At 41.0% G+C, this 27,960-nt stretch overlaps 1 protein-coding gene across 2 annotated transcripts; it reads right to left on the reverse strand.

The window, feature by feature from the left end:
• Positions 1-1,698: 1,698 nt before the first annotated feature.
• Positions 1,699-26,478, reverse strand: LOC132616517 (formin-like protein 16). 2 transcript variants are annotated; one of them, XM_060330965.1, is made up of 5 exons: positions 26,269-26,478; positions 25,721-25,768; positions 8,478-8,566; positions 6,464-7,908; positions 1,699-1,907 (listed from the first exon to the last, which is right to left on the reverse strand). In XM_060330965.1, the coding sequence occupies exons 4-5, from the start codon at positions 7,158-7,160 to the stop codon at positions 1,873-1,875; spliced, it is 732 nt and encodes a 243-aa protein (XP_060186948.1). In that variant the 5' UTR covers positions 7,161-7,908; positions 8,478-8,566; positions 25,721-25,768; positions 26,269-26,478; the 3' UTR covers positions 1,699-1,872. The 2 variants fall into 2 exon arrangements, 1 of the variants encoding a protein (XP_060186948.1); XR_009573230.1 differs by lacking the exon at positions 6,464-7,908.
• Positions 26,479-27,960: the final 1,482 nt, after the last annotated feature.

Genomic DNA, 27,960 nt, shown 5'->3' on the forward strand with positions numbered 1-27,960 from the left:
ATCGTATTCCTCATATTCTTGCGGCTCATTTTCCTCGTTTGTTTCACGACACGTCATGATGTTTTTAGTTGTTTTATTATAGTTACTACTAAAAAGGCGAGGTAGAGTAAGGTTAGGTTTATTATCACCAACTATATGCGTTTAGTTAGAAAACTCTTATTATTGTTATTATTATTATCTGATTAAGATAGATGTTTCGTGAAAATCGAGGCTTCTCATTCATTCAAAAGCAAATGGCTACAACTATGGTCTTGGTTCGGAACAACATCGGACCATTTCCATTTTTTCACATTATGAAGTAATTTAGGAAAAAGGTGATCATTCGGTCCTCAGCCGATGTCACTGTTTTTAGCAAAAAAGTTTTAAGAAAATCCATCTCTGTAATGAGAAACCAAGAGGGGAGTGGATGTCCAATTGCTCAGGCGTTTCCTGGCCTTAGACTGTGGATGCCGAGCACCTCCTGATCTTCTTCAATGACCGCGTAGCATCCCTCTTCATGAAATAGCGACTTGAGACCCCTATTCGTTTCTTCTTCGTTCAGCGTCAACACCTTTCTGGGGAATGACTGGTACAGACCCGAGATTGGACGAGGCAGATTTCTCATTTTGGGCTCTCTTCTTATCGCCCTTGTGAGCTCATCTTCATTAGGAGTATACCCTAGGCTAAAGTGGTAGTTTTCTTTTAGGATTGGGACAGGCTCCATTATCCCCTCAAGGTCTCTTCCTAGACCTTTGCCTATTTCGAAACCATTTTTCAGCATTGTGGTGGCAATCATTTTGTAGATGGCTGGCATAGGCCTACCAGCCTCCTCCTCTGCATGAGTGGCTCTCACGTATTCTACAACTTGAAAGTTTGATGAGCGAGGGCTTCCTTCGATCATAGGAACAATGTTATAGGGATATCTCTGATTATCCCTTTCAGCTGCCACGACGATTTCCTGCCCCTGACATTCAAATTTTATGGCTTGGTACAGAATGGGATTGCACCGGCGGAGTGTATCCAGGGTCTTCCTAAGAGCATATTGTAGTTAGCAGTGATTGCCATGACCTAAAATTCTGCTGTGAAGGATGCGGGCCCAACCTGGATCTATAGATCTATCTCTCCAAGGAAATCGCTGAGAGACCCATCAAATCCTCTGACGTTTGCTCCACTTTGACGAATCTCGCTTGTGTCACAGCCGAGTTAGGTCAATCTGGTGACCGAGCAAATACTGAGGCCTGATCCGTTATTTACCAGCACTCTTCCTACTGCTTTGCCGTGACATTCCACGATGATGTTAAAGGCTCTATTGTGGGTTGTTCCTTCTGCCGACAGGTCCTCTTTGGAGAAGCAGATCTTGTGTTCTCCGATGATATGGGCTACTAGCCCAGCCAGATCTTCACTGCTTGTACAGGTCGACACATGTGCTTCGTCTAATACTCTCATGAGGGCCTGCCTGTGTGATGGGGAATGTCACGACCCAACCCCGTGGGCCGCGACTGGTATCCTAACTGGATACCCATACGTACCTACCTGACAGAATCGGCGTACCAGACAGAATATTTCAAATAGGTGTTTACAGATTCAAGCCAATACAGATACGGCGCGCGCGAAAATATATATACATATGCATACTGAAACTTTTGCATAAGCCGATGAGGCTAACATAGCAGACGGAGTCACAAAATCGTACGCACCTACCTGAACAGATGTAACCCGTAGCCCAAATACATATCTACAGACCTCTAACAGACATACAGAATCAGATGACGGGACAGGGCCCCGCCGTACCCAGAATTGTCATATATACAGAATATACAGATGTCAGAAGATATATACCAAAAGTATTCGCTCCGGATCAAAGGAGCTCTTCAAAATAGCAGAATCTGAGTCCTAGACTGGCGGTGTATCTCCAGGTGCATCTGTACCTGCGGGCATGTAACGCAGCCCCCGAAGAACCAGGGGTCAGTACGAAAAATGTACCGAGTATGTAAAGCGGAAATGTATCAAACATAATCATAATCTGGACCAGAAACACAGAAATATAATAGACAGAATCATAAGCCGAACAGACAGACGGAAGTATACCGGACAGAATCACAATCTAGACGGACAGACAGAATCATGGTCCAGACTGACAGACAGAATCATAATACGTACGGACAGACAGACGTGTGCCGGACAGAATTATGCATGCAGAGTCATACAGAATCATACAGAATCATACAGAGTCATGTGCTTATATAAATGCTGATAGCACATACATACATACATACAGATCCCGGCCCTGTCACGGGGGCGCGGTAAACATAACCCGACCCTCTTAGTACGGGACGCGGTGGACAGACAGAATCAGATAATGTGCCATCCTGGCCGCCAACCCCATACACAGATCATAATATCATACTGATATAAATAGATCCCGGCCCGCACACCGAGGGACGCGGTGAACAATGCAGAGGAATATGCACGATAACAGAACCTGGCCCGGGACGCAGTGAAGGAAGCATTGAGACATCCACGAACAGATTAATGAGAAACCACACACATACAAACTCAATCAAACTGAAGTATGCCAAGCGGCGAGTCAAATCAGAGTATTCGGATGGTATTCATAATACGCGCCTATATCCTACTTGGGAAGGCACGACAGATTATTACCAGAATCAGATTTCCAGATGTCAAAACCATTTTATAAGATTTATATAAAAAGTAGTCATATCGTGATCAGAATAATAGTCCAGAGGTTACTTGTGAAAATCGGACAGAAATGAGACAATTTAGATCATACAATAGGTATCGGGGCTCCGTGGGCCCACCTCGGACCAACTCGAGGCGACATACGTAAATTACTGATAATAGACCTTATGAGGTCATCCGTAGTCATATGGAAGTATTCCGACTCCGTTTAGGAAAGTTTTATACAAAAGTTCACTTTAGGGACAAGTTATAAGAAAAATGATTCAATCTTACTGAAGGAATTGGAGCGGATTTCCATCTCGAATTCCGAGGAACGGAGTCGTACTTAAGGCTCGCGGCCGAGCCTATTGCATTCAGAACATGCCTAAGAATAAAGGGGAAGGCTTTACATACCTCAATAACGCCTTATACTCGCTTAGCTTCACTTCCAATTTCGTCCAGAATCTACAAATGGTCAAGTTTGCCAAAAGTCAAATTCAAGCTTTTCAATAATCCAAACTTGTTACATACTTGCCTACCGAAATTTCGGCAGCATTTCCCCTATTTATATAACATCCCCGAGACTTAGCTCGGATCAATATATCAACACAGCAACCCAACCATTCAACAACAACATCGATAACAACATCAAATATCACAAAACACATAATATGGCATAACTAGCCATCTTTCCGACTTAACATAACATCTTTCATTCCAACCTTACATTTCCAAACCAATCTTACCATTTTCATATTTATCACTTATCAAGGTCATTACAACATACTTCGGAGGCGTATCATACCATTTTCACGAAATATTCATAAGGTATACACAATATACAAGCTTACTACCAAAGTCATATTTCACCCACAACTTCCAATCTTTAGCATATATGTTCATGACATATTTCTATCTTCCAACTTCATCAACGATAATCATAATTTGCATCTTCCTACTTTCATTTCCATATTTACATAAGTTACCATAAAGTTGTATAACTTCCTACAACGACTTAACAACAAATTTTCCATGACAACAAAAACGGTTATTCTTTCATTCACTTCATAATCAACACAATTATCATACTAACAAAATTTAGTTCACCTTCCATCATCAACATACACCACACGGCCACACACTACATTTTCCAACTTCCACTAATTCATTCAACTTTCATTTCCAATACAATTTCTACTATAATTACAACAAGATTCAAACATGAATTCAAGTCATCATAGGCATGCAATATATATGCATACTCACGACCAACATGCATACAATCCCAACACACAAAATTTTCATGATTTTCATTCATTTCCACACACTACAACATACATACACCTTCCATAACATAACAAAAGCATAAAATCCTTACCTTTCCTTCAAGTTCTTCACTTTCCACCAAAACTACTTTCTTGCCAAAATAATTATATCACTTTGTAGAGGATCTTGCACTTAGTAATAATCCCACAAGAAATGGATTTTTGAACCAAGGATTTGGCTCCAAGAATTTTTCTTTCTTTTTCTCTTTCTCTTTCTCTTTGGCCGTAGCCCTCCTCTTCTTTTCTCTCTTGTTTGTTCTTGATTTCTCTTGAAGTTTCTTAAGAGCTTATCCCTTAATATAATTAGTCACATGACTAATTGGTGGGCTTGGGCCAAAGGCCATCTTGGCCGGTTGGGCCTCCCATTTTGGGCCTCATTTTATTATTGTTTTTTTGAGTCCAATTGGTTACATTTTTGTAATTCATGAAGCAAGTTTCCAAAATTCCAATTTTTCCCTTGGCCACCTTTCGTAATTCCACACCAATGTATTCACGACCGACACATTCATACCAAGTAAGGTCCAAATATGGCCTTATTCATTACAAGTCAAGTTATCTCGAATTTTTTGAATATACAAAAATACCGGATGTAACATCCTCCCCCCCTTTAAAACATTCGTCCTCGAATGTTAAATTGACCTCATGGGGCGTCATACTATTTCGGGAGGGTCCTTTTTATAATCGTCCTTTGTCGACTTTTCAATACGGATTCTTTACCAACATGGCGGAGTAATTCTTCACATTACTGACTCATATGCTCTCATAACGTGTTTTCTCATATCCCATATAATCGCTGGGCCATGAATTGTATTCTAGTAATCGATGAATGCTTTTCGCTCTTTCACAGACATTGTGTCCCTTCTTCCTTTCCTTCCAAGCTTTTCAGACATCATAATCCATATCCCTTCTTGATACACTCCTCGGTTCCTTCCACATCATAGTATTCCCATGTCATACCAATCAGATTCACAACTGGGATCGGGCGCATAGAAGCATATCGGACAGATTCGCAATCGGAGGCAGACGTACTAAATTATGGCAGACAGATTCGTAATCAGAATCAGACGTATGGGAGTATGTCAGACAGATCCATGTTCAGAGTCAGACGGACAGAAATGTGTCAGACAGATTCGTGATCAAAGTCAGACGTACAGAGATGCATCAGACAGATTCGTTATCAGAGTCGGACATACAGAGATGTATCGGACAGATTCGCAATCAGAGTCAGACATACCGAGACGTGTTGGACAGACTCGTAATCAGAGTTAGACATACGGAGATATGTCACACATATTCATATCTAGAGTCAATCGGACAGAGGTATATCAGACGGAAACGTAATCGGATTCAGAAGTACAGAGGCGTAATAGACAGAGCCTTATCAGAATCAGAGGTGTAGAAGTACAACAAACAGAGTTTTGATTAGAATCAGACCACTCCTATTAAGGCTCCAGTGATTCACCAAAATTTCCCTTTGTCGGCATCTCGTTATTCACTCCGACCATTGTGTCACAGATTATCTCATCGGAACCTGTTCACTCATTCATAAACTTGTTCGTCAAATTGTCGTACAAATCTTCTTACGCGTCGCTTGTCAACTCTTTCAAGGATTCCGTTTTTTCACATTTCTTATTCTTCATCTTTCCTACTATCCATACTCATTTTCTTTTTCGGATATCGTCGCACTAGACTAAGTGGTAACGTAACCGGAGTTTATCTATTATATATATTTTTGACAACATTCGTATCCTCGTCTTTGTTTCGTTTCATGTATTCGGTTTAGTAAAACCTTTCGTCTATCACAACATTAGTCGCCGGGACTCGTCTCTTGATTCACATGGGCACCAGACGAAGATCATACACATACAAATACACACTTACATATACATTTACTAATATCTTACTTGCTAACGTCTCCGACCATTATTCAAATTTGCTCAATTTCTCGAGCGGTATTGCGCTTCTTCTTTTTGCCCATTTAGTCTGCATCGGTCTGCGCGACTCCTGTAAGGGCACTAGTTACTCCACACATTCGCTTTTTTTTTTTTTTTTTCTCTCTTTAGGTTACCCCAAGTTTCCATTTATATCTATCATACTTACACTTGTGAAAATTTTTTTTGCATTACTTCCCAGGGGCGTCACCCATCCTAGAATTGCTCTGGCTTTAGCACGCTTAACCTCGAAACTTTCATGCATTTCGGCGCGTTACGGCTAATATAATTTCGTCGATTGCCCCGCACGACCTTTGTCACGTAATTTAGGGCAGATCGGGGTCTTAATAAATTTTCGGGAAATTCTCATAGTGGGTCCCACCCCGGGCTAGACCATACAATTTCCATATCGCCCTTCCGAATTCTCAATGTCTATCAGGTTAACAACTATTTTGCTCTTATTAATACCCAGAAGAAGAAAATCACATAATATGATAAAGTATAGACCCATTCATACACACATTCCTCAAGAAAAGATCACTAACATACCTGGGTATGCGCTTGAAGACGCTCCTGGGTCCTGCCGGCCGGTCAATGCAAATACGCGGTTCGAAGGACCGCTGTAACCAGAAGCTGCACCACGACCTTTGCCACGACTCGCTGGCGCTGGTGCTGGTGCTGGTGCTGGTGCTGGTGCTCCTCGTCCCGTGGGGCGTATGGCTGCCGAAGGAGAAGATGAGCCAGCAACTGACCCAGCAGGCTGGACTGAACCTGAACCACCCTTTTGCGGGCACTCTCTGACACGATAATCTAGGCTGCCACAAAAATAACAAGCGCCTGTAGCGCGATAACACTCCCCCGGGTGGGGTCTCCCACAGTAAGAACAAGGGGGCATAGGTGGCCTCGATTGACCGGGACCTCTGCTCACCTGTGAGCCTGGAACTCTGGAGCTCTGTCCTGAGAACTGTGGGGGCGTACTGTGTGCTGGCTGGGACGAATACCTGTTACCCTGCCGCTGAGAAAACTCGCTCTGAAATCCCCCTGAATACCCGGCCGATCTGGCTCTCTTAGGCCGGCTCCTGTCGTGACCCCTATCAGGCCGACGTTCCCTACGTCGGTCCTCCATGCCCTGGGCGTGCGCCTGTACCCGGGCAATATGCATCCCTGGATGAGAAGCCACCGCCAGGAAACTATCAATCAAATAAGGGTCCAGCCCCATCACGTACCGGTGCACCCTGTTGGCCATCTCAGCTACTATAGCGGGTGCATACCTAGCAGTGAGTCAAACTCTAGGCTATACTCTCGAACACTTCTACTGTTCTGTCTCAAGTTCAAGAATCGATCAACCCTAGCTCTCCGCAGCTCTGGAGGTAGAAAATGATCAAGAAAGGCCTTAGTAAACTCGACCCATACTGCTGGGGGAGCATCGTCACCCCTGGATAGCTGCCAGGACTCATACCAGTTCGCCGCTACCTCATATAACCGATACGAAGACAACTCGACGGACTCAGTCGGCGAAGCCTTAATCAACTGTATCGTACTCTCCATCTTTCTAATGAACTCCTGGGGGTCCTCTTCGGGTTTTGTCTTGGAGAATTCTGGAGGATTACATGTCAAAAACTCGCGAGCCCTGGAGCTTTCATATCTGTCCGCACGACTACCCCCAAATCCATGCCTGCGAACCTGCTCTGTCATCAGTGTGGTCAATAACTGAACCGCATCTCGCATGGCCCTGTCCTCCGCCCCTGGCTGTGGAGTTGGAGGCTCGAGCACTGGAACCCCGGGAGCTCGCGGTGGAGCCGCCCTCTGATCAGCAGCTGCTGCTGCTCCAATCTCCTCTGATAAGGGCGGTGTAACAGAGCCGGCTGACAGGGGCTCATTCTCAAGCGCTAACCGCGCACTGGCCCTGGTAACTCTCTGGGCCCGGCTGGTTTCTCCTACCTCGACCCCCGCTTTGCCCTTCTGGGCAGCTGTTGCCTTCTTCGGAGGCATCGCTGAAAACATAACAAATCGTCAGGAGGGGATCATCCTACTAATACAGTTCTATCGCACGATCTAAGATTCAAAGAAGGGTAACATCGTAGATGCCCTGTAGCCTCTTGTTTATAGATGTGGTGCACAACACACCGATAAACAAGACTCTACTAGACACGGCCTGTAGACATACCGAGGACTAACCGCTCTGATACCACTTCTGTCACGACCCAACCCCGTGGGCCGCGACTGGTATCCTAACTGGATACCCATACGTACCTACCTGACAGAATCGGCGTACCAGACAGAATATTTCAAATAGGTGTTTACAGATTCAAGCCAATACAGATACGGCGCGCGCGAAAATATATATACATATGCATACTGAAACTTTTACATAAGCCGATGAGGCTAACATAGCAGACGGAGTCACAAAATCGTACGCACCTACCTGAACAGATGTAACCCGTAGCCCACATACATATCTACAGGCCTCTAACAGACATACAAAATCAAATGACGGGACAGGGCCCCGCCGTACCCAGAATTGTCATACATACAGAATATACAGATGTCAGAAGATATATACCAAAAGTATTCGCTCCGGATCAAAGGAGCTCTTCAAAATAGCAGAATCTGAGTCCTAGACTGGCGGTGTATCTCCAGGTGCGTCTGTACCTGCGGGCATGTAACGCAGCCCCCGAAGAACCGGGGGTCAGTACGAAAAATGTATCGAGTATGTAAAGCGGAAATGTATCAAACATAATCATAATCTGGACCAGAAACACAGAAATATAATAGACAGAATCATAAGCCGAACAGACAGACGGAAGTATACCGGACAGAGTCACAATCTAGACGGACAGACAGAATCATGGTCCAGACTGACAGACAGAATCATAATACGTACGGACAGACAGACGTGTGCCGGACAGAATTATGCATGCAGAGTCATACAGAATCATACAGAATCATACAGAGTCATGTGCTTATATAAATGCTGATAGCACATACATACATACATACAGATCCCGGCCCTGTCACGGGGGCGCGGTAAACATAACCCGACCCTCTTAGTACGGGACGCGGTGGACAGACAGAATCAGATAATGTGCCATCCTGGCCGCCAACCCCATACACAGATCATAATATCATACTGATATAAATAGATCCCGGCCCGCACACCGAGGGACGCGGTGAACAATGCAGAGGAATATGCACGATAACAGAACCTGGCCCGGGACGCAGTGAAGGAAGCATTGAGACATCCACGAACAGATTAATGAGAAACCACACACATACAAACTCAATCAAACTGAAGTATGCCAAGCGGCGAGTCAAATCAGAGTATTCGGATGGTATTCATAATACGCGCCTATATCCTACTTGGGAAGGCACGACAGATTATTACCAGAATCAGATTTCCAGATGTCAAAACCATTTTATAAGATTTATATAAAAAGTAGTCATATCGTGATCAGAATAATAGTCCAGAGGTTACTTGTGAAAATCGGACAGAAATGAGACAATTTAGATCATACAATAGGTATCGGGGCTCCGTGGGCCCACCTCGGACCAACTCGAGGCGACATACGTAAATTACTGATAATAGACCTTATGAGGTCATCCGTAGTCATATGGAAGTATTCCGACTCCGTTTAGGAAAGTTTTATACAAAAGTTCACTTTAGGGACAAGTTATAAGAAAAATGATTCAATCTTACTGAAGGAATTGGAGCGGATTTCCATCTCGAATTCCGAGGAACGGAGTCGTACTTAAGGCTCGCGGCCGAGCCTATTGCATTCAGAACATGCCTAAGAATAAAGGGGAAGGCTTTACATACCTCAATAACGCCTTATACTCGCTTAGCTTCACTTCCAATTTCGTCCAGAATCTACAAATGGTCAAGTTTGCCAAAAGTCAAATTCAAGCTTTTCAATAATCCAAACTTGTTACATACTTGCCTACCGAAATTTCGGCAGCATTTCCCCTATTTATATAACATCCCCGAGACTTAGCTCGGATCAATATATCAACACAGCAACCCAACCATTCAACAACAACATCGATAACAACATCAAATATCACAAAACACATAATATGGCATAACTAGCCATCTTTCCGACTTAACATAACATCTTTCATTCCAACCTTACATTTCCAAACCAATCTTACCATTTTCATATTTATCACTTATCAAGGTCATTACAACATACTTCGGAGGCGTATCATACCATTTTCACGAAATATTCATAAGGTATACACAATATACAAGCTTACTACCAAAGTCATATTTCACCCACAACTTCCAATCTTTAGCATATATGTTCATGACATATTTCTATCTTCCAACTTCATCAACGATAATCATAATTTGCATCTTCCTACTTTCATTTCCATATTTACATAAGTTACCATAAAGTTGTATAACTTCCTACAACGACTTAACAACAAATTTTCCATGACAACAAAAACGGTTATTCTTTCATTCACTTCATAATCAACACAATTATCATACTAACAAAATTTAGTTCACCTTCCATCATCAACATACACCACACGGCCACACACTACATTTTCCAACTTCCACTAATTCATTCAACTTTCATTTCCAATACAATTTCTACTATAATTACAACAAGATTCAAACATGAATTCAAGTCATCATAGGCATGCAATATATATGCATACTCACGACCAACATGCATACAATCCCAACACACAAAATTTTCATGATTTTCATTCATTTCCACACACTACAACATACATACACCTTCCATAACATAACAAAAGCATAAAATCCTTACCTTTCCTTCAAGTTCTTCACTTTCCACCAAAACTACTTTCTTGCCAAAATAATTATATCACTTTGTAGAGGATCTTGCACTTAGTAATAATCCCACAAGAAATGGATTTTTGAACCAAGGATTTGGCTCCAAGAATTTTTCTTTCTTTTTCTCTTTCTCTTTCTCTTTGGCCGTAGCCCTCCTCTTCTTTTCTCTCTTGTTTGTTCTTGATTTCTCTTGAAGTTTCTTAAGAGCTTATCCCTTAATATAATTAGTCACATGACTAATTGGTGGGCTTGGGCCAAAGGCCATCTTGGCCGGTTGGGCCTCCCATTTTGGGCCTCATTTTATTATTGTTTTTTTGAGTCCAATTGGTTACATTTTTGTAATTCATGAAGCAAGTTTCCAAAATTCCAATTTTTCCCTTGGCCACCTTTCGTAATTCCACACCAATGTATTCACGACCGACACATTCATACCAAGTAAGGTCCAAATATGGCCTTATTCATTACAAGTCAAGTTATCTCGAATTTTTTGAATATACAAAAATACCGGATGTAACATCCTCCCCCCCTTTAAAACATTCGTCCTCGAATGTTAAATTGACCTCATGGGGCGTCATACTATTTCGGGAGGGTCCTTTTTATAATCGTCCTTTGTCGACTTTTCAATACGGATTCTTTACCAACATGGCGGAGTAATTCTTCACATTACTGACTCATATGCTCTCATAACGTGTTTTCTCATATCCCATATAATCGCTGGGCCATGAATTGTATTCTAGTAATCGATGAATGCTTTTCGCTCTTTCACAGACATTGTGTCCCTTCTTCCTTTCCTTCCAAGCTTTTCAGACATCATAATCCATATCCCTTCTTGATACACTCCTCGGTTCCTTCCACATCATAGTATTCCCATGTCATACCAATCAGATTCACAACTGGGATCGGGCGCATAGAAGCATATCGGACAGATTCGCAATCGGAGGCAGACGTACTAAATTATGGCAGACAGATTCGTAATCAGAATCAGACGTATGGGAGTATGTCAGACAGATCCATGTTCAGAGTCAGACGGACAGAAATGTGTCAGACAGATTCGTGATCAAAGTCAGACGTACAGAGATGCATCAGACAGATTCGTTATCAGAGTCGGACATACAGAGATGTATCGGACAGATTCGCAATCAGAGTCAGACATACCGAGACGTGTTGGACAGACTCGTAATCAGAGTTAGACATACGGAGATATGTCACACATATTCATATCTAGAGTCAATCGGACAGAGGTATATCAGACGGAAACGTAATCGGATTCAGAAGTACAGAGGCGTAATAGACAGAGCCTTATCAGAATCAGAGGTGTAGAAGTACAACAAACAGAGTTTTGCCAAAAGTCAAATTCAAGCTTTTCAATAATCCAAACTTGTTACATACTTGCCTATCGAAATTTCGGCAGCATTTCCCCTATTTATATAACATCCCCGAGACTTAGCTCGGATCAATATATCAACACAGCAACCCAACCATTCAACAACAACATCGATAACAACATCAAATATCACAAAACACATAATATGGCATAACTAGCCATCTTTCCGACTTAACATAACATCTTTCATTCCAACCTTACATTTCCAAACCAATCTTACCATTTTCATATTTATCACTTATCAAGGTCATTACAACATACTTCGGAGGCGTATCATACCATTTTCACGAAATATTCATAAGGTATACACAATATACAAGCTTACTACCAAAGTCATATTTCACCCACAACTTCCAATCTTTAGCATATATGTTCATGACATATTTCTATCTTCCAACTTCATCAACGATAATCATAATTTGCATCATCCTACTTTCATTTCCACATTTACATAAGTTACCATAAAGTTGTATAACTTCCTACAACGACTTAACAACAAATTTTCCATGACAACAAAAACGATTATTCTTTCATTCACTTCATAATCAACACAATTATCATACTAACAAAATTTAGTTCACCTTCCATCATCAACATACACCACACGGCCACACACTACATTTTCCAACTTCCACTAATTCATTCAACTTTCATTTGCAATACAATTTCTACTATAACTACAACAAGATTCAAACATGAATTCAAGTCATCATAGGCATGCAATATATATGCATACTCACGGCCAACATGCATACAATCCCAACACACAAAATTTTCATGATTTTCATTCATTTCCACACACTACAACATACATACACCTTCCATAACATAACAAAAGCATAAAATCCTTACCTTTCCTTCAAGTTCTTCACTTGCCACCAAAACTACTTTCTTGCCAAAATAATTATATCACTTTGTAGAGGATCTTGCACTTAATAATAATCCCATAAGAAATGGATTTTTGAACCAAGGATTTGGCTCCATGAATTTTTCTTTCTTTTTCTCTTTCTCTTTCTCTTTTGTCGTAGCCCTCCTCTTCTTTTCTCTCTTGTTTGTTCTTGATTTCTCTTGAAGTTTCTTAAGATCTTATCCCTTAATATAATTAGTCACATGACTAATTGGTGGGCTTGGGCCAAAGGCCATCTTGGCCGGTTGGGCCTCCCATTTTGGGCCTCATTTTTTTTTTTTTTTTTAGTCCAATTGGTTACATTTTTGTAATTCATGAAGCAAGTTTCCAAAATTCCAATTTTTCCCTTGGCCACCTTTCGTAATTCCACACCAATGTATTCACGACCGACACATTCATACCAAGTAAGGTTCAAATATGGCCTTATTCATTACAAGTCAAGTTATCTCGAATTTTTTTAATATACAAAAATACCGGATGTAACAGGGAACTAGCTAGCAATGACAGTACTGATATCTACACTGGTGCTTTCTTCAAGTGTTCAACAATGGAGTAGTCTTTCGGTCAGTTATCGCTCTCCTTTGGGTGTTTTCCTTCCTTGCAGCATTCTGAGCTAATTCCTCAAGAGTGTAACATCTTCTGGAGTAGTCATGCCTTCAGCCATGGCCGCTTGTGTAGTAATGGACTTTGTGGGACTGTCCGACTGTGCCACACCTCAGTCATCACGGGTGGTAGGATCAGGACTTGAATCTTGGTGTTATTGCTGTGGTCTTTGCTGTTAGGACCAGAATCTTGAAATTTGGACGCTCCTGGAGTGTGAGGAAACCCACTACGTGCTCCAAGGATTCGACCACTTTGGGGATTAATGCTCTGCAAGCTTCCCAATCTTCATTCTTCTCGATCATGTGGACTCTGTTGTTTCCGTGGTTGGGCAACGGGTTTGTGTTCACATTGGGGGCTGCAGTTTCCAAGATGATTTCTCTTTTGTCAATCAGATCTTGGATCTTATGCTTGAGATTTATACAATCTTCAGTGTTGTGCCCATTCCCTCCTAAATGATAGACGTAGGTTTGATCGGCCCGGTAGAATCAATTTTCTGGCTGTGCTGGTTTTGGCGGAACCTTCTGAATCAGACTCACAGTCAATATCCTTTCGAAGAGCCGAGCCCTAGGCTTTAAAGAAAGACGTGGTGCATTATGTGTTGGGGGGTGGCGGTTGGTTTTGATAGTTTTGTGGTGGTTAATAGGCTTGTGGTGGGTTATCTAGGCGATAATTCTGTTGGGGTGGTGCTTGGTAGGTGGGTGCGGATACACGGACACTAGGCGGAGCCGTGTAAGTTTGGACAATAGTGGTAAAGTTAGGCTGTGCGTAGTACACATGCATTGGATAATTTATGAGGGGTATACAGTGGTTCCTTTGGGCTTGGATTTAGTGTGTGGGATATGCTGGCCACGTCTTCCTTCTTCTTGCAGAAGGTTCCTGCAGCGGCTTGCCCCGATGCTTTGTTGAATACGCTAACTATTTTCCCAGATTTGAGGTCATCTTCTATAGCCTCTCCCATTTTGACCAATTCAGCAAACGGTCTTCCGGCCATGGACAAAAATCTGTCGTAAAAATTGGGTTCTTGGGACCTGATGAACATGGAGACCAATTCCCCTTCGCACATCGGAGGCTATACACGATCCTTCTCAGCCCTCCACCTGCTGGCAAATTCCCTATAGTTTTTTGTTGATTTCTATTTGACCTTTTCCAGGTAATAGCGGTCTGACATTGTTTCGACGTTGAAGCCGAACCTTTCCATGAAGGATTCCGCCATGTCTTCCTAGATGTGCCACTGTCACATATCTTGAGTTGCAAACCATCCAGCGGTTTCTCCAGTCAGGCTACGACTGAATAGTTGCATGATCAGGGGTTCATTTTTCTTTACTCCAACCAACTGATCACAGTAGGATCGAAGGTGTGCCTTGGGATTACCCGCTCCATTGAACATTTCAAATTTCGTGATTTTGAATCACTCGAGCAAGTCTAAATCTAGATGCATACATAAGTCATCGTATCTTAGGCCCGTATCCTTTCTTGCAGATCTGTTGGACTTTTCCAGTAACTCTTTCATTTTTTTCTCCACATCTCTTACCCGCTTGTCCTGTTCGACCCTCCAGGCCTTTTCCATTTCCTCGAAATGGTCTAGTTCGTTGTTCCCCGGAGAGCACTCGCTGGGGATGTTGGGAGTGAAGAACGAGACTTGGTGGGTAGTGTGGTTGAGCGAGGCAGTTGTGGTTTGCCCAATTGGCGGAGCTGGTGCACGCGATTGGTCTGTCGGACCAACAAAATGGGGAACTTGGTAAGAAGGGGCTGAGTGGGTGGTCCCCGGGATTTGAGTGTATTTGGCTGAGGAAGGGGTGCGGTAAGAAGTTCCAATGTGATTTGGGTTGGTGGAGCTTAGTAGAGGTGGGATGGTTCCTGGTGGGTATACAGGGAAATGATCGGGCATTGGCGAGCTCAGGGAAGGGAGTGGAGGAGGAGGCCTCCTTTCCTCCATCGAGGCGTCCTTGCCTGTTTTCGCGGCTTCGCTCCTGGCTATCTTTTCTTGGAGCTCCGTCACGGCAGTCAGTAATGTCGCTATCACATCTTCTTGAGATGACACCTTCTGTGGGTCTTGAGTATCTCCTTCATGGAGGGCGAGCTCAGTTCCCTTCTCGGGAGTACCAGTCATTTTCTCTTTGCCTTTGTCTGATAGGGATGCTAACGCAGCTTTTGATCTTGTGAACTATGCCGGCTTTCAATACTACGCTAATCGGCCTCGTTCTTTAAGACAAAAATAACTCAACAGTAGATAATGTTAGTTACTGGTCATAAAATACAAAAACAAAATATCATACATAAATATTTAAAGGGTACATAGCACATAAAGTCACATATTAAGCTTGAACACTTTTAATCCTCCGTCTGAAAGGCTCGGGTGTTCATCGGTTTTTGATGTTTGGGTGGATCTTGGTCCAATGGGCTTTTATGGCTGACTTACCATGGCAAACTCTCTCTTTGCTATAAATGTTAATCAATTAGAGGGGGGGGGGGGGGGGGGGGGAATTGTAATTTATATTATGTAGGGGCCGAGTCTTACATAGACTGCCTACGTATCCCGCCAGGGGAAGTCAGGCCCTATAGTGGTTCATTTTACAAGAGAAGGATACATATATCTAAAGTATCCTTTAAACTAAACCTAGCTAGAGACATCCCCGTACCAGGCCCGGTTAGGGCTTCCCGCGTATCCCTCCATAGGGACGTAAGGTCAGCGCAGTTCCTTACAATATTTATGGGGAGGGGGGTAACCTTTTATGTGCAAAAAATGGGGACACCAATTATCTACCCAAAAATACAGCTCCGCGAGTCGCTGTCCCTACGAACTCGCTCTCTTTTGTTCTCTTTCCTTCTTAGTACTATGGTAGAAGGATGACCAAGATCTCTCTGGTACTGATCTTATGCTCCAGTTCGAGCTTGAAGGCGTAACACTATTCTATATCATGCCCCATAGCCCCTGTATGATACATGCAAAATTTACTCCTATTAGGCCCCAAGGGTGCGGGTTCGTGGGGTTCCACGGGTCTAATCTTTCTCAAACTAGCTAGGGTCGAGAATATGCGGTCGTATGATTCCTCAAAGATCATAAAGTCATATCGCCAGACCTGTGTGCCAGCAGTGACTCCTTCCCCAGGGATGATAGGATCATGGACTAGTAGGGTGTGTGGCACCCACAGAGTCTCGATGATCCTATCCTCAATTAGGCTGCAAATTCTTCTTCTCAGACCCAAGCACTCATTAAGGGTATGACCAGCCTGGTTGCAATGGAACGAACATCTCTTGTATGCATACACCAACTCGGGTGGAGGCAACCTAACATTGGTGGTGCAAGGAACTCCTGTGGCGACCATCCTTTCATACACCTCCTTACAGGTGACAGGTCATGGGGCCACCCTGAATGGCGAGGAATGGGCTTTGAAGGAAATTCCCCCACCAAGCAGGTTCACAGAGGCCTATCCCCCCAAAATTCTCAGATGCCATGGTGGAGGTGGCAGGCACCATTTTGGGTGATAGTGCATAAAAGTTAGACCCCTCATTGGTCGGGGCATAGTAGTCAGATTCTTCATTTGCCTCATTCTCAAATTCTGCGAACTCAGGGAACATCCTGAATGGTTCTTCTTCCCCCTCGGCTTCCACATCAACAGGCTCTGATTCCTCTCCCTCCATATTCTGAGGATCTTCCTCCTCTTCTTTCGGCTCTTCCTCCTCTACCGGTTCAGAGGCTTCCTGTTGAGGCTTCGACTCCTCTTATGGGTTTTTCACCCAATGATCTGATCCAGCTCTTTGGCTTTCCTTTCTTCCCCCTGGAATCTCTTCTCTAGGAGTCATGGGCCTCCCCTCCAGAGGTATATAGTTTAGCACTAACTCCCTTATTTCCTCTGGGAGATTCCCATAGTACTGGTCTTGGGGTATTCCTTCGGGTGGATTCCCAACCATCTCCAGCAATCGGTCCACCTCTTTAATTTTCCTCTCAATCTCTTGGCGGTGCTTCTCCATTTGTAGTACCTTGTCTCTCAGCATTTTCACTGTTTCTCCCAGAGTTCGTGTCTCTTGTTCTTCTTGGTTTGCCATGGCCAGTCAACCTTTTAAATGGAGATAAATTTAGGTAAGTTTAAACCTTTGGTTTTCCTTTTGACACATGGTTTCAGGTCATCGGACCAAATGTATCCAAGCTTTAATATATGATAACACATATAGCAAGTAGACATATGAAACACTCGCATTCCTAAAACCTTTTGAGTTATGGCTATCCTAATCGATTGAAGCATGCAAGTGCCGTTTGTGAGAGTGAACCATTGCCCCAAAAAATCGTCATATAATAATAATAATAATAATAATAATAATAATAATAATAATAATAATATTAATAATAATGATAATAATAATAATAATAATAGAGTATCTTCCCCGAAGGGATTACAAGGATGATGAAGCCGACAAAGGGCTCAATATAAAGCAGTAAATCAGCAAGGCCTCCAGCGGCTGATGTCGAGGCCTAGCTAGTTTTGGCTTTATTCTCCCTCCGAAGGGTGGTTTGAATCTGCAGCCGTGCTTAGTACATCTCCATCCTAACTATCACTGGATCTGTTTCCTCTAGAATCCGGGCTAAGTGTTCGTCCGTGTTTTCCAGGCATTCTTTCCGGTGATCTTCTTCCTAGGAGTCGTGGGAGGGTGCTTCCCTTGGGATAGGTACCCTAGCCAAGTGTCCGCGTAGCCATTTATGGTACCCTGGGTCACACCCTGCTTCGAATCTGTCTAGAGCTAAAGTGTCCGGGCCCCAACTCACGCGACCGTTCCACTCTCTAAGAATCACCTTGGCATTTTTGATCTTTTGCCCCGTGTGCTCAATGATGAACTGCTTAGGATTTTCTACCTGAGGTATCACTTGCCTTCTGCCTAATTTCCTTAAAACTCGAGACGAAAAGTAAGGACGGATATCTCGAACCCCAGCTAGTGGCACAAAAGGACAATTCTTACCCCACACTACTATGGTTTCAGATAGGAATTCGGGAAATATCCACTGAATTCGATCTTCGGTCAAAGTAGCGAAGAACTTGGCCCACTCACTTTTGGACACCATTCCAAAATTCGGACAGTGTTCCACGAGACGGTCTATCTTGTTCTGCCGGCTCGAACTTTGAATTTCTTGAGCCATATTGAGGTGTTTGATAATCCACCATTGTAGCAACATATTACACCCTTGGAAATATCAGAAACCATTTCGGCATTTGTCTAGAGCCCTGAAGATGTCAGCCAAGACAATGGGGGCCATGTCAAAATATCTAGTTTCCTCGTTTCTAGTCATGCCGTAGAAAAGAGTTTAAGACAAATAGATCACTCGGGTGACTCTGGCCAGCGAATCGTCTTTGGGGAATACCATGGTGCCTAGCAAGGCTATGGCGAATGCCAAGGGTCTAACAGCTTCCCACTCTTCTCTACTCTTGAACTCTCTTTGATACGAAGCGTATCAAGTGACATCCCCAAATCTCCGATATAGGTCTCTAAAAGCCACCGTGTTTCTGTGTGCCTAGGGTGCCTCGGTCAAGGCAAGGAATTTCAAAATCTGACCTAAGGATGGCCTGTGAGGCAATAATAGGTCGCGCTCTGACTTATGTGTCCTTCTCAGACAGGTTCCATTACTATTTATGACGCCCCTGATTTCTTCCAAGGTTGGTGTCATCTCAATGTCCCCAAAGCGAAATAGCATTTCTTTGTCATCCCAATATTCGGCCAACACTTATACCAATTTCGGACGACCTTTCATAGTTATAATTGATGGCAAGTTACCCAAAACGCAATCGACAGTCCTACGATGTCCATCACCTGTCCATCCCCACCAAGCTATATGCAGGTCCGAGGCTTTGAGGACTATGTAAAACCGAATACGACCTTCCATCTACAAAATAAAACATTGTTAGGATTCCCCCACCCCCACAGGGTTAATGGTTCATCACATAGGCACTAGACATGCTTCTACATAGCACACAAATAAGATGCGGTGTTCTTCGGGTCATAGACCGTCCGGACACAAGGTAGTCTCCCTTAATGAGCTTTAGGTAGGTATGAGATACCCAAAGCTCATCTAGGTTTGAATGCTCTAGTTCAGCAGGGATTTGGCTTAACTCTATCCTAGTTTTACTAGAGTGGGTTTTCACAAAAGATCGGGAACCCGAGCGGACAACTGGGGCTGAACCATCAGGGCTATTGGACGACCACGAACCCACCCCGCCTCATAACGGTTCCAAAAGAAGTATTTGGTTTTTTAGTAAAGGTACGACCGCGTGCTCCGTGAAGTCTCCTTTGGAACAAAATATGAAATAAATGTCAGGAGTGGCCGAGTTATGATATGCATGCAATGACAGTGAATAATTGCGAGAAAGTAAACACATAAACAGTTAAGGTAAATATACCCACATTATATTGGAACTCTTATGGTTAGAACCTTTAAGTCCCCAGCAGAGTCGCCATCTCTAACGGTTCGCATTTTCGCGGATGAGGTTAGCGCTCGGAAAATCTACTTCGAAATCGTTGGTGCTCTTTCGGACTTTGTTTAAAAGTGTCGCGACCTAATTTTTAGGAAATTAGGAAAACCAACTCTGTAGGGTTTATTCATGCGCCGTGAAAAATCCTGCTTAATTCAAAGTTCTAGGTAAGGGTTCTGGTGATCCCCTAAGGAAGGTGTTACACACCCTAGTATTAAGGATCCGTAATATACGGTTGACCTTCGAGTTCCAATGTGTGAGTATTTGCATGAACTGTTTATTTAGTGTTTATTCCTGCAAAAGAATTGTCATATAGCATATCATTTTGAAAAAAAAGTTGAATATATCCCCTTTATATACAGGGTATTTAAGTTTGGATTTATGATATCCAAGTATAAATAATTCCTTTTATATATCAGGATAATAGTTTTACTTATAGTAAAGGAAGAGCAGAAAGTTTATTATTTAGGTTTTGAGTATTCCAATTTTTTCCATGCTTTACTCACACATGAACCGGGTTAATCCGTTGAATGCGTTTTTCAAAATATCCTTACCTAAAGCTGTATGAATCAAATGTGACCTTAATTGTTTAGACTCTTAAAATTGTTTATATACCTGGCGTGATTTGTGTTTAGGAAAAAGGCGGACTATGTTTGTGATTAATACATCCTATTTATATATCCTTTTAAAATACTTGCCTTCTATTGCATACTATTTCCTAACATTTATTTAAGAGACAGAAAATTCATTTCTTTCTATAACAAAATGATTGGTCTCTTTTCAAAAATCGTGGGCCTTTGCCCAAAATATTGACTAGTTTTAATGAAATAAACAGGCCCAGTGTTTCATTAAACTAAAAGGCTTTAGTTTTGGGCTTTCTATAATTTCGTGATATATGGGTTTATTCAGCCAACAGTCCCTATTTCCAACTCGTTTCAATAAGCAAATTTTGACCAAATTATCTTGACCACAAATTTATAAAAAAGAGTCGGGTATTCTTTGTTTTTTGAAGAGATGTTTCAACCCAAAAATAAGTCAATGAATATATATTTCTTTTTGAGAAAAATTTAAATGGGCTGCAGCCTAAAAATACAAAGTCATTTTACCCAAACCTTTCAAAAATGCCTTTCAAAAAATGCTTCGAGAAGGCCCCTTTTTTGCCTAATCTATTTTTTTTATCTATAATTCTTCATAGATTTGTTTGCCATTTGAACGTGTTTAAGAAAAACCTCTTAGTTTATCACTTAATCAAACCTGTAACGTCCATCCACCATTTTTTGAAGTATTTTTTTCAAAATCAGTACGCGTCCCCAAAAGTTTAAAAATCAGGTGCTAGAGTCAAACTAAACGGCATATGTACTGTTTTCCTAAGATGCCTAATTCGTAATAAAAGGGTTCCAATAACTCTGTGGGTTTACAAGCAATCAGAATACCAGAATATACACGGCAATGTTATAGGAATAGACAGAAATGGGGTGTACCAAACCCCAATCATTTTTACCCATGCCCGGGCCTTCGTATCATTTTTACCCATGACCAGGCCTTCAATATATTAGCTTCCCTTTTTCTTCTTGGACTCAAAGAATGTTTTTGAAAGACGTATGGGCTTTTAGCCCAGTAAGGTGGCTGGACCTTGTCCCGAGTGACCACGCAGTGGGGGGGGGGGGGGGGGGGGGATTCAAAGGACCCCGGTTAGTTTATATTTTTCTGTCCTTATTACATGTATAATATATACACATGTACGCAAAGCATGCTACTGTTCTACTGGTCTTATCCTATATGTGAACATATAATATATGTATATGTGAGACACATGTGTTCTAAGCTTTCAAACTCAAAGCCTCTTAAATTAGGTGGTGGGAAGTCCCGTCATCACCCCCCTTTATCCGAATGCCGCACAAGTTCCAAGAGGTTTCATAAACCTCCGGCATGGCTAGTCTTCCGGGAAGGGTTCAAACTAGACCCCGCTTTACCCAACATACATCTCATACCAATCCAAGAGAACACAGCCTCACATGCATCATCACATGGCCTAAAGGCAAAAAGAGATATACCCAACATACATATGTATTGAATAGGCATTGTCTTAAGAGCATAACTGAGATCAGTGAGGGCAAGCATAACTGAGACATATGACATAAGTAATTTGTATGATCATAGCACAGTCCAAACTCAACTTAACTAAATCAATCTCAGCAAGATAATCACATATAGCTCCCAGCAGCATGGGATCAAATAGATGTGGCACAGTATGTGAAAACCAAAAGGGGAATCCTTCTCTAAACATAGTGTCATCATAATAGATTCAACATTCATAAGGTGTGTTTACAACTTGTATAAACCTAGATCCTAAATGGCTCCTAATGGTTCATGGATACTGCAAATGAATACTTGATTTTCCTCAAAATTACACGTTCTAAACTCTGCATGATCACTCTCATGGAAGACAAGATAAGTAAGTAGGTGCATATTACAGTCCCAAACAACTATATCTTAGCCACAACCAAACAAGCACAACCTAAGACCTTTCATCAGTACACATCTTCAAAGGACATAGTGCAGGTCAAGCATAACAGTGAAGACCAAACTGAAATTATCTGTAGAATCAACTGCACAGGTTCCTTCTAAACCATTGAGTTTTTATATGAGCTATAAGAATCCTGAGTCTAATCAATTATATTCATTTTAAATGACATAAACAAATAGGCAGATGGCAGTCTTAAAGTGTCTATGCTTTTCATTATTTGAACTATTCCGGCACTTTCTTTGACACTACTTTATTGGCAAGAAGTTTTAGTTGACTTAAGAGATGCACCTGGTTATGACAAGACTCTTAGTGCTTTACCTTTCTTTAAAAATTGATTAAGTTTCACAGTTTCCTAATTTCACATGCACAGGAGGAAAACAATTTTATTTTAACATGCCTAGGCCGAACTTGACTTCATCTATTATATGATTCTTTGCATGAAGACTCATATAACTTAATTCAGAAAAGAGAAACAAGATAGCAGGAAGGCATGGACTAGGATTCAGAGAAATCATATGTGTAAGGCAAAGGCCAAATATACCCCTCCCTTAACCTATTCTGTTACCATGATTGTAATGGTACTATGGGCCATCTTGCCCTTTAAGAATCACTTACTGAGGCTCAAGGTAAAAGGGCAAGAAAAACATAACTTTCAAAACAACAAGTTATGGTTGCACATTCACACAAGATACACATAATATCCAAATTACCAAACTAGTTTACTAAAGCTATTGAGTGTCATCAGATCCTTTGCAACAGGGGGGGGGGGGGGGGGGGGGGAGCATTCTTCCCTTTTTATTTGTCAAGACAGGCAACATTCGGAATAAAAGAAACTTTTTTCCCATTTTACTTACAAAACCAAACTAATCTAAATACTCCTCTTAAGGCATGATGAGGCAGACACAACAGGTAAAGCAAGCTAATTTTTAGATTCATCAGCTTCAACAGTGTGGCCAAGTGATCTGTAAGTGTAAAAGATAAGAGGCTACACCCCATAACTTGAGAGGGAGGCCATGACAGCCTCTTATTGGGAGGAAAGGTACTACGAGTCAAGCAAATGATTGACCTTTTCCCAAATTTCTCCTAAGGTGTCTTTAAAAGACCTTCCCTGTCTAGTTAAGTGGCTTCCAGCCTTATATCATGCAATCATGTCCTTTTGTTACTTCCTTTTCAATTATAGATTAGATAACATTAGGCAGTTCACAAATCAAATAGGCAAATTGTTTCCCTTTTTCATTCTTAAAGACCATTTACCCTTATTTCATTTCTTTACAGTTCTCTTATTTGGATTGCCATCATGATACTTCTTTCCATCTGTTTCTACCTTTTATGCATAGACAGTTACCAACAAATGAATTGCCTTACACACACATAGAAGATCAAAGAGGGTAGTCATGTATCAAAGTAAAGTTTTAGCCTAGATTGTTTATAACTTGAGCAAAAAATAAAATAATCATATTACTTCTTTTTTCCCCCTTTCTTCTTTCAATATTTCAAGCTCTCAAATCTAACTTTCATGACTTTACCAAATTCAGACTCACATATAGAAGAAACAGTCACAGATTGACAGTAAGATGTCAACCCCCTACTTTCCTTACCCTATTATTTCATTCTTTAGGTAGAACCAATCAACAAGGCAGTGTCAACAAAGAGTCACAAACAAGAGAAGCAGACCTCTTTTAACATTATCCTCATTCCATTCTTCATTCTATACTCTTCTTAGCTTTAGCATGACTGGGTGGTCAAGTTGGTAGTTAATTCATTAGTCATTTATCAAGTGAAACAGTCTTAGTTATGTTCTAGAGAATGACATGTTCTTGTGATTCTATTGTTTCTTCTGTTACTCTCATTTTCTTATTAAGTTCTACATACTTAAGCAGGTAAGCCGCCATTTCTAGACACGATCCCGTGACATAGACTATTGAGTCAAGTTGAATACCAGGTGCACAAACAGATAGGTTCACACAAGGTAGAACAATGTATCAGAGTAGAGCAGATAAGTTCACATAAGGTAGAGCAATTTTGAGGAAACCAAGGAAAACAGGATTGGCATTTGAGGCATCATGTACCATGTGCACAAGCAGACAAGTTCACATACGGAAAAATAACTTTTAACAGACCAAGAAAAAAAATAAGATTTGATATTTTAAGTATCATGCTCTTAACCACTTCTAGGACTTCTGCCATGGATTATAGACACCCAACATTTCATATATCATAATTGATCACACACAAACTACTTTGGGTGACAGTACTAATACAGTCATAGTCATGGACAAAACAAGCAAACCATAAACTTAAAGGGGGGGGGGGGGGGGGGCATGATCCTAATTCCCCTTTATTCCATTATCAGGCAGCAAACAACAAATAGACTGGTCTATTCTTATTTTGCTTTAAGTGTAGGACTATTTTTAAAGGAAAGGGGCAATGAGTCACTTCACCCTCACACTTAAAAATTTAATACCATAAATGCATACTTCTAGCTGAACCTCCTTCATTCAATAAATCCCAAAAAGGAAGAGGAAAATACCACAGATCATGTTCAGAAACACAGGTCAAATTTCAATAATCCAACTAAGTCTTTTAGCAAGTCGACTTACTTCACAATTAGAGTGCTTCATGATGGACAGAAAATAACTAGGCTAGATGGTAATCACACACACACACATTGTTATCAGTCTCAATCATGTCACAATATGCTGCAAATCAGATGTCTCACCTCCCCTATTTTCTTTTAGAACTAAACCTAGATTAATGACCTCTGTTCTATTCAAGATCATGCTTAGTAAACTAGTAATAATGAAAATGAAAGGCAAAGAAAGAGGGAAAGGGACCTGCCTAGCATCTTACTTACAACTTCAAAAAATCTCAAGATCTTATAAATAGAAATAAGGTTAAAAGCGGTTCAAAAGCCATTCTTCTCTTTTCAAGAACTCTAATCATAGCATTTGTATTTATCTTTTCTCAATTTATCTAGGAAAAATCATGCATTAAACACATTCCCAACAAGACAGAGGCAAATAATCACATTTAATCTACAAAAATACATTCAAACCAAACAACATAAGCAGAATCTAAATGCTAAAACTAAAAAATGAAACGAATTAAATTGAGGATTACCTTTTGTATGCGCAGCCAAGGGAAGAATGGATTTGATAGCCTCTTGTGCTTCCAAACCAATAGACGCAACCACACATACAAAGAAAATAAAGCAAATGAGAACCAAACTTTTAACTAATGCCTAACCCCTTTCATTTAGGCTTCAAAATTATTTTACTAGAAAGTTTCTTGAAAGAAAATTCCAAGTTTTTCACTTTCCTTTTTCTAAAACTCTGTTCTTAAACCCCTCTCCTCACTATTTTCCAGTTTTTTACTTTTTCTTTCAAAAACCCAGATCCTCTATGTGCAAAGACTAGGGTTCTTATTTATAGAATCCCGAAATTTTGACCACAACCAACAAACATCGATGTGGGACGAAGTTAAAACAACAAACCAACGGTTCAGATCGATAATCAACGAATATACGGCCAGATCTGGCCCTTTTGGGTCGATCTGGCCAAAAGAACACGGACCAATCACAAAATACTATCAAAACAAATTGTAAAAACAGCAAATAAAGATGATTTCAACAAAAATTTGAAAAGATAATAATAAAGGGAGGATTTTACCATTTTCAAGTAAAGCAAATGCACAAAAAACCGTGTGAATGTCAATATTTCACCATTGTAGGCATACATACACTGTGCATGTCAGCCCAGACTGATTCACGCGCCATTTCTGGCATGAGAGAGGTAAGAAATTAAGGGCGACAGCTAGGGTTTTGGCTAAAATGGTAAAAGAGAGAGAGACAGAGAGAGAGAGAGAGGAGCGGGGGTGGGGTTAAGGAAATTAAAAGAAAAGAGGTAGAGGGTCTGATATTTTGGACGTTTAAACATCTGGGCCGGGTCACAGCCTAGTTGGGCTGGACTCGGTCCATATTTATGTTTTTATGAAATGGGCCCTTTTGTATACTTCAAGTTTATATATGCATATACCTCGTGTATATGTGTATGTATACTTGATGTATACTTGTGAACATGTAAAACAAGTAATTTTAGGAAAACATAAAAAATGAAAACGTATTAATCATATAAAATTAAGCCGCAATTATTTTATAAAAATAGTTAAAGAAATCGATCAAAATTATTTATGAGCCAAAATGGCCTTTAATAGATTAAATAATATTATTAAGACGTTAAACTATATAATTATCAATAATAAATATATAAATTAAACTAGTTTATGAAACAAAGTGTCAGCAGACCTGTTTTTGGAAAATAACCGTGATTTTTAATAAGAAAACATATTTATAAAAAATTAATTTGCATTAATCACTGCATAATTAATTGATTGACTTAACTAAAACATTTATGGGCAATTATGCCTATTTTTTATAAATCATGTGGATTACATATAAAAATCAGAAATTAGAAGGGTGGAAATAGCCTAATTATACAAATTTCTCAGACTTTTACAAAATATTAAAATAAGTATTTGCAAGAAATATTTAATAGTTTTAAAATAACTTAACTAAATAAAACCCTTTTCTTTTCCTCTCTTTTTTTAATACAAAATTATAAGAATAATTATTATAAATACTCATTAATTCCTAAATAAATTTATGACGCATTAAAAATCCTTTTATCAATTTAAAAAAGGGCAGCCCGGTGCACTAATCTCCCGCGATGCGCGGGGTCCGGAAAAATCCTTTTATCAATTTAAGGGAGAAAAATTAATTTGGATGATTTATAAAAAACCATTTAAGTCCTAGAAATGCTCAGCTCATTCATTTATTACCTGGGGACTCTAGGCAGTTAAAAATATATCGGGGGAGGTCAAAAATTTGGTGTCAACACCTATCGTAAGCGAGTTTGGGGAGGTATTCTCGTCGGATCTGCCGGGTATGCCACCCGATTGTGACATTGACGTCTGTATTGACTTGGATCCCGGTACTCGCCCTATTTCTATTCCTCCATATCAGATGGCACCTGCCGAGTTGAGGGAGCTTAAGGAGCAGTTACAGGATATATTAAGCAAGGGGTTCATTAGACCGAGTGTCTCCCCTTGGGGGGTGCTCCTCTGTTATTTGTGAAGAAGAAAGATGGGACCATAAGGATGTGCATTGATTATCGCCAGCTGAACAAAGTTACTACTCGGAACAAGTGCCCTATGCCTCGTATTGATGATCTATTTGACCAGCTTCAGGGCGCATCAGTGTTTTCGAAGATCGATTTGCGTTCAGGCTACCACCAGTTGATGATCAGGGCGGAGGATATTCCGAAGATAGCCTTTTGGACGAGATATAGACACTATGAGTTTCT

Source organism: Lycium barbarum, chromosome 11 (assembly GCF_019175385.1).
Source record: "Lycium barbarum isolate Lr01 chromosome 11, ASM1917538v2, whole genome shotgun sequence".
NCBI lineage: Eukaryota > Viridiplantae > Streptophyta > Magnoliopsida > Solanales > Solanaceae > Lycium > Lycium barbarum.